Source organism: Excalfactoria chinensis, chromosome 25 (genome assembly GCF_039878825.1).
Source record: "Excalfactoria chinensis isolate bCotChi1 chromosome 25, bCotChi1.hap2, whole genome shotgun sequence".
Classification (NCBI taxonomy): domain Eukaryota; kingdom Metazoa; phylum Chordata; class Aves; order Galliformes; family Phasianidae; genus Excalfactoria; species Excalfactoria chinensis.
This window is the reverse complement of record NC_092849.1, coordinates 798,171-817,282: the sequence shown is the minus strand read 5'-3', so window position 1 is coordinate 817,282 and position 19,112 is coordinate 798,171. Positions and strand designations below refer to the sequence as shown.

The 19,112-nt window shown below is 46.6% G+C and overlaps 2 protein-coding genes across 2 annotated transcripts; both read left to right on the top strand.

Annotated features, from left to right (window-relative positions):
- The first annotated feature begins 2,324 nt into the window (after positions 1-2,324).
- On the top strand, positions 2,325-13,584 carry ERLIN2 (ER lipid raft associated 2). Its single transcript, XM_072357088.1, has 11 exons — positions 2,325-2,489; positions 2,568-2,649; positions 2,770-2,816; positions 3,371-3,432; positions 4,149-4,274; positions 6,141-6,214; positions 6,477-6,535; positions 7,563-7,654; positions 7,990-8,079; positions 9,601-9,680; positions 10,615-13,584. The coding sequence occupies exons 1-11, from the start codon at positions 2,383-2,385 to the stop codon at positions 10,822-10,824; spliced, it is 1,029 nt and encodes a 342-aa protein (XP_072213189.1). The 5' UTR covers positions 2,325-2,382; the 3' UTR covers positions 10,825-13,584.
- Positions 13,585-14,337: 753 nt separating this feature from the next.
- Positions 14,338-18,340, top strand: PLPBP (pyridoxal phosphate binding protein). The gene is made up of 8 exons (XM_072357036.1): positions 14,338-14,455; positions 14,659-14,766; positions 14,898-14,933; positions 15,426-15,501; positions 15,767-15,901; positions 16,110-16,252; positions 16,847-16,945; positions 17,066-18,340. Exons 1-8 carry the CDS (start codon positions 14,360-14,362, stop codon positions 17,201-17,203), a joined length of 831 nt encoding a protein of 276 aa, XP_072213137.1. The 5' UTR covers positions 14,338-14,359; the 3' UTR covers positions 17,204-18,340.
- Positions 18,341-19,112: the final 772 nt, after the last annotated feature.

Here is a 19,112-nt window from a genome sequence, read left to right as displayed (position 1 = left end):
GGGATGGGGATGGGGATGGGGATGGGAATGGAGGTGGGAATGGGATAGGATGGGATGAGATGGGATGGAATGAGATGGGGATGGGGACAGAGGCAAGAATGGAGGTGGGAATGGGATGGGATGGGATGGGATGGGATGGGATGGGATGGGATGGGATGGGATGGGATGGGATGGGATGGGATGGGATGGGATGGGATGGGGATGAGGATAGAGGTGGGAATGGAGGTGGGAATGGGATGGGATGGGATGAGAGGGGAATGGGGATGGGGATGGGGATAGAGGTGGGAGTGGAGGTGAGAATGGGATGGGATGGGATGGGGATGGGGATAGAGGCAAGAATGGAGGTGGGAATGGAATGGGATGGAATGGGATGAAATGGGATGGAATGAGGTGGGGATGGGGATATAGGCAAGAACAGAGGTGGGAATGGGATGGGATGAGAGGGGAATGGGGATGGGATGGGGATAGAGGTGGGAATGGGATGGGATGGGATGGGATGGGATGGGATGGGATGGGATGGGATGGGATGGGATGGGATGGGATGGGATGGGATGGGATGGGATGGGGATAGGGACAGAGGTGGGAATGGAGGTGGGAGTGGAGGTGGGAATGGGATGGGATGGGATTGGATGAAGATAGAGACAAGAATGGAGGTGGGAATGGGATGGGGTGGGATGGGATGGGGGTGGGAATAGAAGATGGGGGACAGGAATGAGGACTGAGCCATTGTGATCTTTCCACCCCGCTGCTCCCCACATGGCTGCACATGAGGTAACTTTAAACGCTGAAGCAGGAACCACGGGGACAGAGTTTTTCCACCTCTATTCACAACTGTCAGGCAGTGATTAATGGCCAACAGGCTCGAAATTGCCTTTATTGCCAGCTTGGTATTGTTACTTGTGACAGTTAATGAGGTTGGACAGACTTTTACACAGCACTCACTGTGGGTCTCAGTCTCTCTCCTGCTGGGCTGCTGCCGCCAACACTGGGACCATCCTGGCTGCCCCGTCCTGTGCTGTCCTGCCCTGCCCTGTCCCGTTCCATCTCATCCTGATGCAAGGCAGCAGGTGGCAGTGGCTGAGGGTGACGATGCTGACAGGAGCATCTCAAAGACCTTCAGAATCCTCTCAGTCTTTGCAATAAAGCCCCCAATAGATTTTCACTCCTGTGGAGGAATGGGCAGAGCTGAAAAGGCTTTGAGTGTGGGTGCATTGAAGCCTTCATTGGTGTAAAAGTCTGTGCTGTTGGGGCAGACCCTGCTGAATGTTCCTGGCCTGAAATGGAGGAGTAATGGCTTTTTTTTGGCTTTATTTTCTTTTATTTTTCAGGATTATTACAAATAATATTTACCTTTGTGCTCTCTCACATCTTGATGCCGTTAAACACGTGGCCACAGCTGGTTTCCTATTCTGGGCAATGATATAGCGCCCGTGTTATGCAGCAAAGCCTCTCCTGCGAGCCAGAACACCCCACATTTAAACATCTATTACTTTGCAATATTATATGAGCGCGTTTTGCTTCAGCTCAGAGCAATTTCCTAGTTTACTCTTATTAAACTGAGCGGGGCCGAGCAGAGGCTCGTGATTTATGAAACACATACGAGATTCATTAAAACCTTTAAAGATTTAATACATTTTATCAGGGCCTTAAATCTGGGCAAGCCTTTTCTTAAAAGTCTTATGGAGAGAGTATTTCATCTCGGGCGCCTTTTTGCACTTATTTAAGAGCTGTAACATTTGGACAGACAGAGCAGATCCTTCACTCCCTATTTCTGAACAGCACCGAACCCCTTCTGACAGCTTTGTGATACATAACCCAGGGAGATCTATCGATATAAGAATGACATTGTGCTATTTATTTGGCATCTTATGGTCCCTCTATGTTTTTAAGCTCACTTCAACAATTATAGAGGTGGGAATGTGATGCATTTCTGCACTCCGGATGGCTGGGAGTCAGTGGGAGCAGAGTGCTGTGTTTGCTGGGGCAGAGGGCTGGTGTGAGCTGCCAGTGGGGTGCAAACCTTGTGGGGTGACTTTGGAGCTCATCTATGCCCTTCCCCAGCAGAATGGGTAACAAATGGGGATCCTGTGTGCTAGTGACAGGTCAGATCATGGGAGAACCTCCTGCAAAGTGGCTCCCTAGACACAAGGTTCACACGGGGTGGAATAGAGCCCCGTGTCCTCCACGGCCAGCAACGAACTGCGGGGCCGCGCAGTGCGGGTGGCGCAGGCGGGATTCGAACCCGCGACCATCAGGCCTCCTTTCCTGCACCGCCCCCTGGCGGCTCGCTGCGGCGTGGCGCGTCGCGCTTTGGTGACGTCAAAGAGGCGCCGTTGCGGGCGGGCGGGCGGAGCGCAGCGCCGCGTCGTGCCGAGGCCGGGCATGGCCCAGCTGGGCGCCATCGCCGCGCTCGTCCTCAGTTTCCTCGCCGCCTCCTTCCTCTCCGCCATCCATAAGATCGAGGAGGGTCACATCGGAGTCTATTACCGGTGAGCGGCGGCCGCGGCCTCCCCCATTTTCCTTGGGCCGGGCCTCTTCTCACGGCAGCTGTTCGCTTCTTCCCTTAGCGGCGGCGCGTTGCTGACCTCCACCAGCGGGCCGGGCTTCCACCTCATGCTGCCCTTCATCACGTCCTACAAGTCAGTGCAGGTGCTGTGGGGCTGGGCTGGCCTTATGGGGTCGGGGGGGGGTTGATGTGGGCCCACACCGAGCGTCGGTGCGGTGAGGAGCTGCCCTTAATTAAAGGAGCGTTTCTTCCATCGTTTTCAGACCACGCTGCAGACCGATGAGGTGAAAAACGTCCCCTGCGGTACGAGGTGAGCTGCTCATATCAGTGTCCATGCATTGCTTATTTCCCCTTAGCTTACACAATTGGAGCTATTGCAGGCAATGGCAGCTTGCATTGGGGATTGGGAAGCTGGTTTTTGGTGTTGTTGCGTTTCAGAAGGAAACAGGCTGCGCTGCGGTTGAGTTCAGAGCGTAGAAATTCATAAGCAAGGATTTAATGTGCTCAAACTTACATCTTTTTAGTGAATAAGTTGCTTCCGCTGTTCTCGCCTAAGCTGAAACACGGGAAGAAAGTGGATTGCTTGATGTGGGTGGAAATAGGGAAGGAATCAAGAGTTTCTATTTCCACGTGGTGGTCACTAAGCCTGAGCTCGCGTTAATGATCCGGTTTGTGGGTAAACCAGGAGTGTGATGTGGGGTTGTGCTGGGGTTTGTCGCAGCGGTGCACAGAAGGATGTGAACGCTGTGCTCAGCCCGCTAGAGGGGGGTGTGCTCTGCTCAGAGGCTGCCCTGTTGCAGGGCAGAGCTTTCCTCCTCCTACAAACTTTTCCCCCCCCTTGTGTTTTTTCCCTTCCTTTCACAGCGGAGGAGTGATGATTTACTTTGACAGAATCGAGGTGGTGAATTTCCTGATCCAGAGTGCAGGTGAGTTCTTCCTTTGTCACCCTACAGATCCTGCCATCTACAATGGTGGTTGGTCTCCTGCTAGTGCCAGGTGAGGTGAACTGGTTTTGTCTGCTGATTTGGAGCTGTGCTGCAAGCATTCCCCTGTGTGCCTTCAGTTCTGGGTTTGAACCTTAAACCAGCTCTCCCAGACACTCTGTTTATTCCTTCTTGCACGTACTTGTTCTGTGCCTCTGGTTGCTTCATCGATAGCTGAATGCCATCCATCACTTCTTTTATTCTTTATTATTATGGGCTTTATGCTTCAGTGAAGGACTTGTGATTTGAATAACAAGATGTGCAACAGGCAGGGGAGGGGGAGAGCAGAGGGCTGGAATGTGACACAGAAGGAGCAGGACCTTCTTTCAGTCTGCATTCTGCAACTCAGACACACCCCGTGCATTTGCTGGAGAGTGATTCACAGATAATCAAGAGAAGGCTGCTATTACTGAGATGTCATTCTGTTTTATAAGGCGTGTGACTGGATATTGATTAGGGTGTGATGAAATATTAGCAGTAATTAAAACTCCCATGAAGAAAGCGATTGTGGTGCAGCCTCTTCTCTTTTGGGTGCTTTCCTCATTGCAGTCCAGCACTGCATTTCTTGCTGGGCCATAAACATTTGACTGCCAGCAATCAGCCTGCCCTGTAGTATCCCTCTGTCCCAGCTCTTAATGTCAGTTGCACTTCTCTTGCAGTATACGACATAGTGAAGAACTACACTGCTGACTATGACAAAGCTCTCATCTTCAACAAGATTCACCATGAGCTTAACCAGTTCTGCAGCGTCCACACGCTCCAGGAGGTCTACATCGAGCTGTTTGGTGAGCTGCCTCTCTGACCTTTCACTATCAGATTGATGGCTCCTTGGATGACATTCTGCAAGCTATTTGCATTGTCTACTGGTACAGAAGTCTCTAGTTCCAGCTGGGGAGCTTGTTGCATATTCATCTAGTGTCTGTTCTGTTTGGAATCACAACTGTTAACCAGTTATATATACTTCCTTTTATCTTCCTACAGTGTCTCACTGTATTATATGAAAGAAAACCAAACCTGTCAGAAGTAGCACAGGGGCTAGGGAAGGGGGTAGTAATTCTGCTGTATTATATGTGTTTAGCAAATGTAGCTGGTTGAGTCAGTTGCAATATTTGCTGTTTCAGATGGAAAAGGCAGTCATTGGATCTTAGCTGTTTAAAATAAGAAGAACAAGGGTGTGTGTTCCCTGTCTTATTAGTTTGATAGTTTTTGTATCATGCACATTGCTGTGGTTCCTGGGCACGCTGAGTGTGTGCTACAAACCAGAGCTGTGTGACAAGGGCCTGCTGACCTTCCCTTCCTCTCTGCAGACCAGTGGGAAATCAGGCAGCACAAACGCTAGGAGTGCATTACAAGAGACAGCTTGAAGAAAAGTGGTGGTTTCTTGGTAGAAATTGTCCAGTCTCTGCCAGTGCTGAGTGTTTTCATTATGGCTTTAGAGTGAGAAGAAATCCCTTCCAGCATCTGGCAGTACAACAGTGCTGGCTGCGGATGAGGTGTTGCTGTGAACGGTTTGGACCCAAACTGTACAGGATTAGTGGCTGAGATTTCAGTGCCAAGTGCCTGAAAGAGCACAAGGTGTTTGCAAACCACTTCTCTGTTTAAATAGGGCTTTCCAAGAAGCTTGGCTGTCCCCTTTCTGATGGGGCCTATGCACAAAATACAGAACTAGGGCTCAGTTCGCCTCCTGTTCCTTTATGGGGTTGTGGTGAATGTGCTGGTTCTTTGTCAATGGAGACTCCAGATGTCAGCAGCTGCTGATGACAACTGCTTGAAATGGACTCAAGACAACCAATTTGCACAGAAGGAACTTGTATAAGCCCCTGTGTAACTCTTTCAGTCTGAGCTGAAAGTTTTCTGGCTCTGGAGTTCTAAAATGGGGCACAGCCCATTTCAAGCAGACTTATGTCATTCTCTGCCCCCACATCTGCAAGCAGGTGCAGGAAACTGATAACAGCTGTTTCCTAAACTCCTGGCTGAACTTCATTGTGAGTGTGAGTTCCAGCTCGCTAAACTGGGACCAAAGCAAATAATCAAGGAGTGCAATGTGATCACTTTCAAGGCTATTACATTTTTATTTTCCCTTTGAATTTCTCAGCAGGCCCCAACTGGGAACACTGCTATCCTTAGAGCTCTTCACTGAAGGAGGGTTTTGTTTTGTGCTTCCTTTTGAAATTCCTTAGCTATGCTGGAATAAACCATTATCCATTCAGCCAAACAGGCTTTACCAATGAAATTGTTGCAGCCTATTAAAGTAAGTCATACAGCCTCTTTACATTTCTGCCTTTCCGTTCTCTTCGCTGCTGGCACACACACAGTTCCTAATCATTCAAGATTTAGCTGGATCAGACCTGCTCCAGAACCCAGTTGGGAAGGTATCAATAGGGAAGTGAGTTAGAGCACAGATTCTTTGCCATAAAAATGCTACTTCTGGCTCAAGGAAAATCCAGACTGTAGGTTATTGAAAAGTGAAGAGAACTTCATTTTATGCTTGCCACATTTCTTTAGTCTTTCCCAAGTTCTTGTCATTGGTCACCATTGCTTGACATGCTGAAAAAGGTATGAACGTCCCCTGAGGACAGAGATGGTCTTTCTCAGTCCAGCATTTCAATATCAAGCTTACATTTCTTACATGCTTTCTTTCCTCCCATCAGATCAAATTGATGAAAACCTTAAACTGGCTTTGCAGCAAGACCTAACCACAATGGCCCCTGGATTAATTATACAGGTAATCGGGGTTCTGTTTGGGTGTGCATAGATCACGAGGGGTAAAGGCTAAGAGGGAAATAGCAAGATGTAACTCTTATGCTTATGCAGGTTGTTCTCCTGTCAGGAGATCATTCAGTCCAGCTTGCTCTGCAGAGCATGTAGAAGCTTTGTCTGGCAGAGCTCACCACAAGTGTGAGCTCCCCCACCCTCTGCAGCCTCAGGGCTGTTTGCCTTTTGATTGTTGGCTGCTTGCCTATGTTTTCTTCTGTCTCTCTTTCCAGGCAGTTCGAGTTACAAAGCCAAACATCCCTGAAACAATCCGGAGGAATTATGAGCTCATGTAAGTGCCTGAGACTTGCACCTTTGTGTTACCAAAAGGAGTCGGTCATCCAGATTAATGTGTTTTCACAGCATGCACTGATCAGAGTGCCCTCTGCCAGGCCTGTGCTCTGCCTCGTGCTGCCTTGCTGCCATTCAGAACAGCTCTAGTGAGGCTGCACCAGACAAGCTGTGTGTCTCTAAGTGGCTGCAGGTCACTGCTGAGGGTATTACTCCATCTTGAACACTTGAGCGCAGTTATTTGCCCAAGGGCTCCTTCCCCTTGACACTGACTCTATTCTAAAAAGGCCTCACAGAGCATGTGAGTGAGTGGCAGGTGGATAGATTCCACCACTAATCCTGCTGTTTGACTAGGATGGAGAAACTGTTGATTCAACAGGCTGAAGCCTTGCAAAGCTTTGGAATAACTTTCTTGAAAAGCACTTGACATACTGATCCCTTTTCAGTGCTGTGAGCCAGCTGCCTTTTCTTACACTCAATTATTCAGAAATGCTTATGTTCTCCGAGCACTCTGCCAACAGAGTCTGCACAGGCTAGAATCAGTTTCCTCTCGTCCATTCTGCTTGACCTTTTGCTGTCGTGGTAAGTCATGTGCAGTAAGATCACATTAGAATCCTCAATCAGCGTGTTCTTATCTCTTGCCATAAGTCCAGTTGAGAAAGATTTGCTCTTGGCTCCAGTCTCTTCCCTGATTGGGAGCAGGAGCAGACTATTTATATACTTTTCAGTATGTGTACATACACTTTATATGCCCAAAGCAATAAGATGGAAAAGACTTTAGCATGTAAAATGCATGCACCCATTTGACTGAATGGTGATTTCAAAGCTGTGTGCATCTTACTGGAGGAAAATAAGCTGTCACGTGAGAGTTTGGTGTAAGAAAAAGCTCTGAAGGTGCACGCTCTCACTTTCTGTGGCCCTTGACACATACTTGAAGGAGGTTTAAGCCCACGGCTCATCTTTGTGGTGTGGTTGGCCAAGCTATTTCATGAGCTCACATTTTATAACTGCCTTTTCTGACACTCTAGGGAGAGCGAGAAGACAAAGCTGCTGATTGCAGCACAGAAGCAAAAGGTGGTGGAGAAGGAAGCGGAGACAGAAAGGAAGAAGGCTCTCATTGGTCTGTATGGCTTTGTCTGAAGGCAGTAGTTATTGGTGTGTGGTGGGGTAGGCAGCAAACAGGGACCAAACTGGGAATAAAGGGAGTTATGCACCTGGTTCACTGTTGGGCGATTTCTCTGCTGTATCTTTTTGCTGCTGATCTGATACTCTTCCAGAGAAGCTCAAGTAGGTTTCAGCTTAGCCCATAAATGTGGGCTGAAATGTTCTGAAGGCTGAAAGTTGTTGCCAGTGACTGCCATCAGGAGAGGGTGGGAAGGACTTCCATGGGTGCAGTTGCTTTTGGCAATAGGAGGACTGTGGTGACAATGTGGACATGTTCTCTTTTAATTTCAGAGGCAGAAAAAATTGCACAAGTTGCTGAAATAACTTATGGACAGAAGGTGATGGAAAAAGAAACAGAGAAACGGATTTCAGAGATTGAAGGTGAGCGAAGAACTTTCCAATAAGAGAATGTTCTGCAGTGACTTATCTGAAGAATAACTAAGTTGTTCCTGATTCTGTTTAGTCTGCATTTTGCTTTTTTGCCCTTTTACTTTAGCAAATAGACTTAACCAGAGGTGGGAACAGGAATGTTTCTTTACAGACTATGCTTAAAGCTTTTTTTTACAGACTATGCTTAAAGCTTTTTTTTACAGACTATGCTTAAAGCTTTTTTGCAAGGGTGATCTCTCTAGGAGGCTGTACTGTTAAATTAAGAAGACATCTCATCCAATACAATGCTTTACCAAGCAAATTCCAGGACGTGAAGAGGTCTGCATTTTCAGCTCAGAGTGGCGAAGCCTTGTTTTCACTTCCATTCATTGTAGGTCCTGTCAGCCTTTGCAGAGGTCCACTGAGGAGCCAATTAAGAGTTTTACAGATCAGTAACTTCTCATTATGAAGTTATTTGCAGAAGTACAATAGGTTTTATTTCTTATAAATGTGTGTCGGGCCTTCAGCTCAGCTCTGTGCCTGTAGAGGATTCAGGTCTTCGTTCTTTTTAGTGTCCCTGACAGTGACTACTGTAGTGGTCCAAAGAGGAAGTCTCAGGAAAGCCCTCCTGTTTTTAAGTGTCATTGCTCACAGGGCTCCCCACTAATCTAGGTAAACAAACAGGGTTATCCAGCTGTGCAAATCTCTGATCCAAACTAGCATATATTACAAATGTGTGGGTCCCTTTTAGAGAAAGAATCTCAACAGATCACATCAAACAAGCCAGATTTAATTCATCTTAGCCTTAACATGATGGCTTGGCATCACGTCGGTGTCATCTGACAGATAAAAAGTCAGAAGCCAAAAAGAGGAATGCAGTACAGAAAAGAGAAATGTTTCTTTCCTTAAATGTCATTGTTAGGAGCAGGGAAGTTCAGTGTCCTTTAGATCAAGCCCTTGACACAGACGCTCATACTGCAGCAGAACAGCTCTGCCAACATCTGTCCATGGGGCAGAGCCTATAAAGGTTAAAGCTGCCTGCCCCTGCGTGCCAGAGCTTTAACCTCAGTATCCCAGACAGAATCCCATCTGTGGAATTGCATTAACAGCTACACACTTCATCTGCAGAGCAGACTGCTGTGCAGTTCTTGGAGTCCTGTGCAAATGTTGTGGGTAAATATCACTTTTGCAGCCCTACGGTTGTTTCGTTTGCAGCACAAGAATTAGTGGCTGGCTAGAGAAGAAAGAGCATTCTCTGCTTGTGTAACAGGACAGTAATAAAAACCTTATGTTTATAAAATGCTTTGAGGTCTTCAGTTGCAGATACAATGTATTTAGTATTACATCTAAAATGCAACAGGATGATAAAGGCAGATCCCATTTCTGGGTTTCCAGTTTTGTTCCCTCTTCCCCTCATTGTATCCCTTACAGTTTAGATGTGGTACTTGCTGCTTTAAAAATCTTCCAGCTGTAAATGGTGCTAACGTGACTGGAAATGAAAATCTGAATATGGGAGCATATGTTTTCTTCCAGATGCTGCGTTTCTTGCAAGAGAGAAGGCAAGAGCTGATGCTGAATGCTATACTGCTATGAAAATAGCCGAGGCTAACAAGGTATTACTTCCTTATGCTGTGCCTTGTAGCGGAGCTCTTTACATTAGTCTGTATAGAACTCAGCAGAAGAGCAGTCTGTCTTTACTGCTCACTCATTGTATCTTGTTTTAGTCAAAAAGCAAAACAAAGACAGAGAAGTTATCTTTGAGACTGAAACAATAATTATATCCTTACTTGCAAATTCACCTTCTGCTCTGAACAGATGAATTTGTGTCAGGGTACGTGAAATATCTGGTTTATGTCTGGAGACAGATCTGCTGGATGCTAATGGGGCCATGACTCCCACTGTAGAAAGAATATCACTTTCAGTGTTGCCCTTTCATGCTGCTGTAATGAGACATGTTGATCCATTTCAGTCTGCAAGCTAGCAAGTAACCAAGGCAAGGAGATGTGCAGAGTGACAGACAGGCTTAAAGTAAACAAGTATTCAGGTACAGAACAAATAGAGTTGTTCCTGTTCACCAAACTAATTAGCCTGGCAAAGCCTTGTTCCTGCAAACAAACAGAACCCTAGAGACAGAATTACGTGGATGCAACTTGTTACTGTCTACATCGTGTTCCCAGGACGTGCCAGCAGGAAGACTTCCTGCGTGGTAAGGGTCAGTAGAAACGGACAGAGGGTCTGAAATAGTTGTATACAAGTTCTGTTCCAGTTAGAGTTCAGAGCATCTCCATCTCTGTGGTATGTTTGAACTGAAAGTTTCCCCACCTGCTTCCATCACTTTCTTATTTTACCATTCGGTCACCTGGACTTAGAGCTTTGCTTAGACATAACTGAAAGAGAGCATTCTTTGAGGTAGTCCATCTTTTCAGCTGGAGAGAGAATGAGCATGCCCAGTAGTGTTCTGGAAAGGTAGATGCTTCCTGTGCTTATGGTAGGAATTTGCTTTTGCATGAGTCTGAGCTGTTGGTGATCTGTTTTCTTTTTGTGCAGCTGAAGTTAACTCCCGAGTACTTGCAGCTGATGAAATACAAGGCTATTGCAGCAAACAGCAAGATCTATTTTGGCAAAGATATTCCCAACATGTTCATGGACTATGCAGGTAGCCAGAGTAAATTTGCTGAGGGACTGGCAGAAGGAATCCATGAAGAGGATGGGGCAGGACCCAGTGAGGACACAAAAGTGCTTCATAAAACCAACTGAAAAAGAAACATTTATATTTGTTTTATATCAAAAGAAACATGAACTGGGAAGTTCCTTTTTGTTGTTCCCTTTTCCTGTACTGAAAGAGATAAAAATTTACTCCTCTCAATCTTTTGTATGACAATTAGACACAGTGAACTTTGGTATTTATGGAATGTTGTTTCTGGTAACTGCTAAGTAATCTGCTCCAGATATGTCTGCTAGATGCACCTCTCCCTTCTAGTGGGCTTATAAACCCAGTGATTCCAGAGAGGCTAAGCTAGCTAGGCTATCTGTTCTGCAGTCAGCTTAGATGGTTAATTAGTTTTGAACTGAGGTTGTTGGTAGCAGTTGGAAGCTTTGAGGTTTTGGCAGGAGGGGGGGATTGCTGCTATGACCTTTTTTTTGGTTGTTTTTTTTTTTCCTAGTTGGAAATTTCTAGTACTTAATTCAAATCCCTTTGAGAAGAAAAAAATAAAAGGTGCTAGATTTTTTGTACACTACCCATGTCTGCTTGAAGGCATTGCTCAGATGATGGGTCGTTGCCTGGGGCACTGGGACTAACAGCCCGTGGGTAACCCCAGGCCCATCCTCCCTTCAAGGTGTAGCAAATAACATGAAACCAGCATTTACTGAGGTCTGAGCAAATGTCTTTTGCCTCAGTAGTGCAGTTGAGACCGCATGCACAGTGAGGTACAGCACTTCAGCTGTTACCCTGGGGGAGATGTAAGCCTTAGACTGCGTGTCACACAGGTAGTGGCCCAAACTACTCGTTTTCTGCATTTTTAACACTGGTTTCTTTTCCATTTGTCATACTTGAGGAGGGCAGAGGAGAGTTTGTGTTTATCTGCTGGCTGAGGGGCTTAGATGTGCTGGTGGAGGCAGTGCCTGCCAGTGGCTAATTGGACTTAACTTGTGGTGAAACCAGGCTGCAAGAACAGTACTTGTTGCAGATGTCATAGTCAGAAAAGAAGTAGAGAAAATGCAGTTTTTGTCTCAGGGACCCTGACCTTGCAAAAAGCCTTGCTAGTGAGAAACTGCTTGAATGACTCATCCCGCAGTCACTGCGGTACCTCTGCTGTTCTGCAAGACCAATGGGATTTCAGTGTTTGCAGTATTATATTAGGAAGAGGATGTTCAGAGAAACTGAAATGAATGGAACGTTGTACCTGGGTGGTTTTATCCGCAACGGACCTTGAGATCTCCTAGGAGCTAAAGACTCAAAGCACCATCTTGGGGGGGAAAAAAATCACAGGGCAGAAATGGCCACCTCCTCTCTGGGCTGTTCAAAGAGAAATTCCTTCTTTGGTCAGAACAGTGAGATGTGATGTACCTTTCATTTCAGAAAACAGATTCGTTTTTCACTGATCAGATGCAAATTGGTAATAGGCCTCTTGTTTTACATGTGCAAAACTTGAGGGGGTATTAAAGGCAAAACTTCAGGGCTAGAGAACTTCTTTTCCCTCTCCCCCAAGTCCATCTGCCACTTGGCAGGAGAGCCTGCTTATTAATTGCTGTTATAATTTGCAGCCAATGCATCCCTTATAAGATGATGAAAGCATAAGCACTACGTTGGTCAGGACCAACCTGTTGAATTTATGATCTTGTGCCCCAAATGCTTGCTGCTTTACTAAGCTTGGTTTCACATTTCAGTGTTTTAAATATGCATTAATCATTTTAAAGAAGTAATTTACACTAAGACAGAAATCTCATTAATTTCTGCTGCTTGTTCCAGTATTTTCATTTCAGTTTTATTTTCCCTGTTAGAAGAAATTACAGTTGATACTTGAAAACACAAAACAAAAGAGATTGTCAGTTTCTGCTGGAGAAAAATCCCATCTCCTTTATGTCCTCTTTATATTTGTTTGGAAAATCTTAAGCTAAGGAAAGTTCTATCCCCAGACTGACAACACAGTGGTCATAAAGACCACATCAGGGGGTGGGCTGTAATATTGCTCACTCTTCTAAATAGGTCTGTGCAAGAAGATGTTGAACAGAGAACAGCAGAAATGCAGGAGTGAGGTCATAGTACCTAAACCTTTCAGGGTGATCTCATTTGTTTTGGCATTGTTCTGCATTCATGTTAAGGTTTTCCATTAGTAAACTAAAACCTCCTTTTGATGAATGTGTTTTCATTGATGAGTGGACCCAAATAAACCAAGTGGTATTATAAAGGATGTTATTGTATGAGTTCACTGTAAAACAATAGCTCGGAAGAAATAGGTCTTATGGATTTTCAATTGAAAACGTTACTGCTGAAGTATTTCTCAGAGGAAGGGGAAGAATAGAAGGAGCAGCCAGTATTATTGACTTCAAACTTGCATTTTTAAAACATTTTGGGAACCTTTGTGGTTCTGCACTACTGCAAACCAAGTCATTTAATTAACCTATTAACAGATTAACACAAAAAGAAAGCAAGAACAAAGCTGAAATCGTACCAGTCCTTACAGGCCAGGGTTGATGGTTGCTTTTCATTCTAGTCCTTCATTCTGTGTATTAATTTCTTTAATTTTCCAGTGTGGATGTGTCAATCTTTATCCCGTTTATCTCTTTCACTGTTGTTTTGTCATCTCCATAATCTTGCAATCTCTAAAGGAAGATCTAAATGCTGAAGCATCTCTGATAAAGAAGCACAGGTTTGCTGTTTGGCACTGCTATACTTGGGAACTGCTGGCAGAGGGGCATGGTGATGTTTTACCATCGCAGCTGTGGATCTGTATACTGAATTCAAAGCCTTTTTATTTTGATACTTGCTACGATAATAAAATGGCCTTCAATTTTAAGCGCAGTCTGGTTTTTATGGGCCTTTAACACGATGAGGGGGTAGATCTGCAGGGCTGTGGGAGGGGTATGGAGTTTGCAGAGCTTCAGAAAGCCGCTGTCACAGGAGTTCTGCAGTGAAGTTAGCAGGAAATCCCTGCCAGGCTCTTTGGAACAGCTGTGTAAATAGTGTTGCTCAAAACAAGGGGGGTGTTGGGGAGGAATATTCTGTGCATTAAGGAAATATTTGGGCTGATGGCTTCCAGCTGGCACCTTCCACATGGAACATGGCACTGCCTGTGTGTGCCCCACAGCTGTGGGCTCCGAGTCCCCATTGCTGTGCAGTTGTGGTGCTTCCATAGCACAGCCCTGGGCTTACATAGGGCCTATGGGGTGAGCGACGGGGCCTGTTTTATGGTTTATTTGCTTACCTTAATGCTGAAAGCCGTGCCCTAATGGAGCCGTTCTGGATATGGATGGCAACAGTTTATCTGTGGGTGTGAGGGTATATGCAAACACCACGCTGGAAGCACAGCACGGGCCTCTATCCTGCCTGCACCGATAGGAGCCTTCACTAGAGCCCGGCAGGATGCCTCTAAAGCCCTGCGGACACCCGGCCTCCCCGCTTGACCTTCCCCTCCCAATATGGCGCCGCCGATCTTCCCAAGATGGCACCCCGCACTCCCGCCCCTCTCTACTATTGGTCGGCGACAGCAACCGCGCGTCTCGATTGGTCGCCGTCAGGAGGCGGAGCGTCTCTCTTGTGTGGCGGAAGTCGGCGCGGTGGCGGCCGGGGATGTGGAGAGCGGGCATGGCCGCCGGGGAAGGGCTGGGTCCGGCGCTGCGTGCCGTCACCGAGCAGGTGCTGCAGGCGGCAGCGCGGAGGCCGCAGGTGAGGGATGCTGAAACACGGAAGGGACTTGGGCTCGGGGGGAAGCGTGCGGACATCGGCCTGCTCGCCGTGGAGGCAAGGCCTCATCGCCATGGCAGCCAACCCGTCCCCATGGCAACGGGACCACCGCGGTATCAGCGCTGTGTGAGTGGGGCCTGTAGAGCCTGTAGGGCCTCTCCCGGCACAGAACGCTCTTCCCGCAGGGACTCCCCGACGTGCAGCCGCGCCTGGTGGCCGTAAGCAAGACGAAGCCCGCGGAGATGGTGCTGGACGCCTACAGCCACGGGCAGCGCAGCTTCGGGGAGAACTACGTGAGTGCGGCCGGAGTCGGGTTGATCTCCGTGTTCCGGGTTGTGCCGCGGGCATCGTTTGTTGCGATGTTGTTCTTACAGCTTGAGCTGGGCTGGAGGAGTCCTAACGAGGTCATCTTGTGTTGTCTTAGGTTCAAGAGTTGCTAGAGAAGGCATCAGATTCCAGAGTAAGTGCGTGCTTTTTTGTGTGCGGTTCCTTCTATCGTAGCTGTGTCCTGAAGTCTGTCCATGCCTCTTCTCTCTTCCCCCTATTCGCCTTACAGGCTCCAGAGTATCCTGTGGATATATGAGCGTGTGCACCTTAGTTGTAAAATGCCTGAGCAGCACTTTGTCTCTCATGATCTCTGCCCTAGGAGAGGCACGGTCCTCATTTTAAAATGGTGACATCTTTGTTTTGGGAAAGCAGTTCATTCTGTGACTGTCCTCTTACCAAAGAGCCTTTCCCACTCACCTTACCCTGAACATTCTGCTGCCACAGCCCTGCATCTCTCCAGCCTGTGAAGCAATCTTAGTGCACACAAGTGCTGAGTTGTGTCATTCAGACTAAACAGAACAAGACTGGATGTCTTGTATTTGGTTTGTGGACAAAGCAGGACCTAATTACTGCATGAAACGAGGAGGAATTCTCATTCAAACCTACCTGTTCCTTTTGCTTACAGATTCTGTCTTCTTGTCCAGAGATCAAGTGGCATTTTATTGGCCATCTGCAGAAAAGTAATGTCAACAAGTTGATCGGTAAGCTCTGTTTATTTGTGGTGACCCATGGGCAGTATTCTTCCAGTGTTTAAATAATAACTATCTTTGTCACCTATTAGTACTGATGATTGCAAGCTAGCAAGAATGCCTATTAGCAAACAAAAGAACTTGATGTTGCCCTGCGTGTCAGTCCTGATTCACTTTGCTATCTCTTACCATAGTCTGCTGCTAGCTGTGCACAGCTGTCAATTACTTTGTTCTTGTGTTACACAGGCAGCATGAAGCCTCTGTGTTTTCTCCCTAGCTGTCCCTAACCTGTTCATGTTGGAAACAGTGGATTCTGTGAAACTGGCAGACAAAGTCAACAGCTCATGGCAGAAAAAAGGGTCGCCTCAGAAGCTGAAAGTCATGGTGCAAGTTAACACCAGTGGAGAAGACAGTAAGTGACAGACACTTTTTCTGATGATGTGCAGATATGTCCTGCTGACTTGATAGAAGAAACAACCTGGATGAGATGTTGTGTTGGTTTGTGCTCTTGAGCAGTTTTTCCCTGCTGAGATGATACTTAACCATCAGCTAGCTTCTGCCTGGCTGCTGAGGGTAGTTCTCTTGCAAGGCTTGCCACAGATCAACCCACTTTTTGCCAGGTAAGCATGGCCTGCCTCCCAGAGACACCGCAGCAGCAGTGGAGCATGTTATCAACAAGTGTCCAAGCCTGGAATTTGTGGGGCTGATGACAATTGGCAGCGTTGGACATGACCTGAGCAAGGGGCCAAATCCTGACTTCCAGGTAAGATATTTGGAAGAAAATATCAACTGTTGGCTGGCCTCCCATTACACTGAGGGTGTAAATCTGATTGTAGATTGCCAATAGAAACGCAGACTTGGTTCAGAGCAGTACAGACCTCTGTAGTGTTGGTGTATTAAATGAAGTGATGGGCTCATTTTTGCAAATGCCTGATGCACATGCACTTTTTGTTCCATCTTTTCTCTGAAGCTGTAGCCAGGATGTTGACAGAGTAGAGTGCCTTCTTGCAGAAGTTTTTGTTCTGAATCCTCTGGTCCTGCTTTCAGATAATATTTCCATCAGCCTCTTACACTGTGCACAGGGCTGTAGCAGGGAGGGGAACTGGTTCTGCATTCTTTATCTGTCATGGTATGATGATTGGTTTTGTAGACTTGTGTGTGCATTGTTAGTAATGTAGCCTGTAATGGGAAGTCTTCAGGTGCCTTCCCAGTGCTTCAGAGCGAGCATCAGAGGAGTGTGGGACCTTCACCTGCTGCGTTAGGGAGACTTCAAAGAAAGGCAGAAATCGGTGAAACCTTGAAACTGTGTCCAAAATGTCACCAAGTGTGCGATTATTCTCTTCTTTCTTCCTTCTAGGTGCTGCTGTCTTTGCGTCAGGAAGTGTGTGAAAAGCTGAATATCCCCATTGAGAAGGTAGAGCTGAGTATGGGCATGTCCACAGATTTCCAGCACGCAGTAAGTCATTTCCTTCTGCCACCCCTTCTCTATTAGAGGGGAAGCTGTCCTTTGAGATCAGGAGCATTGAGATTGGCCATTCGCCTGCACTGAATTCCCTCTTTCTGTCTCCTTCCATAGATAGAAGTTGGATCCACAAACGTCAGGATTGGAAGCACTATTTTTGGAGAGCGTGATTATTCCAACAAAGCAGATGGTGGTAAGGCCCCTGCTGAAACTAAAGGCAAAACAGAGGCCTCAACGGCACTGGGTCATTAGATGGAGAAAATAAGTTGTCTCAGCAGAGGACAGATGATAGGAGACCTCACTATGCATTCTTACCTCCATCCTTGCTGGCTCCAAGTCATGGCAGGGGGAAGGAATTCCTCATTAACAGAACAGAGGCCAGAAAAGCCTCGTAATTTATTGTGATTATTAGAGAGCACCCATAGAAACTGGAAATGTCAATAACCAAAAATGATAAGAGAAGTTAAGGTTGAAGATGACTGTAGTGTCTTGGCTCCTTCAGGCATATCAGGCACGGTGACTTTTTGGATAAGTAGGTTGAGCAAACTAAATGTTTGTCAGGATGAAGTTGCTTCTGGACAAGGATGTATCCTCAGCAGTGTCGGTCATTGTGTTGTCATTGAGGGCTACATTGTTCATTAAACAAGTTACATGCTGTGAGAGACCTGCAAGTGTTTCCTTTGCCCGGAGTTGCTGTTGAGCAGTGCTTACAGAGAGGCGCTGTCGCACCTCGTGCTGAAGAGATGGCATCCGTTTAAACAGAGGAGGAATAACAAGCACACAAGGATGGGTAAAGAATAGAGTTGTGAGCTCATGGCCTGATGTTTTGGATGGAGATTGCAAGTGTGGGGGACTATCTTTTCAGCTGGTGTTTGTATTTGTTCTTTCTGACGGATGTTGCAGGCTTTTCCCGTTGGTTACATGTATTTGAAATGCTGGTCTGGCCTTCAGCCCTCTTGCAAGAGGGAAACGGGGCTCTCTCATTGTAGTAACTGTTTCTTCAAGATCAGAAGCTCTGCACCATCTCACGGGCTGTTCAGGCAGCAGTAGCTGCAGGAAGTCTCATGTAATCTGTTATAACTGGGCTTTTGTGTGCTGCTGAGAGGAGACATTGGTTGCCAGCAGAAACATCCTTCCTGGGCTTTCTCTGTGTATGCGATCAAATCTAGCTGTTGGTTTTACTTTCTGGCTATAAATGCTGAATGCAAATGAAAAGAGTGAACTCCAACCTGTTTGTAGCTACATGGTTTTAAAAGCAACATGCAGTCTGAGCTGCCCTCTCTGGAACTGCACAACGTGTTGTTTCATAGTTTGTTAATAAAAAGTGGTGAATTTGAATGCCATTTGTGCCAACTGTAAAGCTATTAAAGATGTTATTTTTATGTTCTAGCCCCGAGAGTTGTTGGAGCTTTTTATTTTTTATAACCTGGGCTTGCTTACTGTTTGGTGAGATCTGCTTGTCTGTGGTTGGAGGGAGAGCAGTGATTCGATGGGCAGCTGAAGGAGAGCAATTAAAGTAGGGATATCTGAGATGAGAAGGGGAGCAGTGGCTGCTGAGCTGTGTGCTGGGGAAAGCTGTTCTGGAGGAGCCCTCTGGGTGGCACTGCTGCCCCAGACCTGCAGGGACAGAAGGTAATGGGGCTCACAAATAACTGCTCTCCATCCCGTGGCTGAAGTTCATCCCTTTTTCTTTTGTCCCCGAATTTGTACTGGTGAAACATTCTGGCCACGGATCTTGTTTGCAAACTTCACCGTATTAAAAGCTTTATTTATTTTACAGAGTGAACTCGGGACACACATTCTTTTCTCTGAGTTTGATGGAAATGTGTAAAGACTGCCAGTGTCCCTGTAGTGTTTGTTTGCTAAAGTAGTGCTGCTTGTAAAGCTTCCTAAACTGGAGCAAGCTGCGTGGTCACAGTTCTAATGTCTGAGCACAGAAGAGTGGGCTGGATTGATGTTGAACATCTGTGGGAATTGTCTGCCTTTATGGCTTCCTTACCCTCCCACTTTTCCTCTCTCGGGCGTTTTGCACTTATTTCCTGAGTTGAAACTGAGCCCTCATCACGCTTAATGAAGCAGTTAAGGTAAGTGTGCGGGGTGCTGTGTGCAGGGCAGGGTTTGTCCTGGCTTCCATGCCCTGGAGGTCTGACTCTGCACAGCG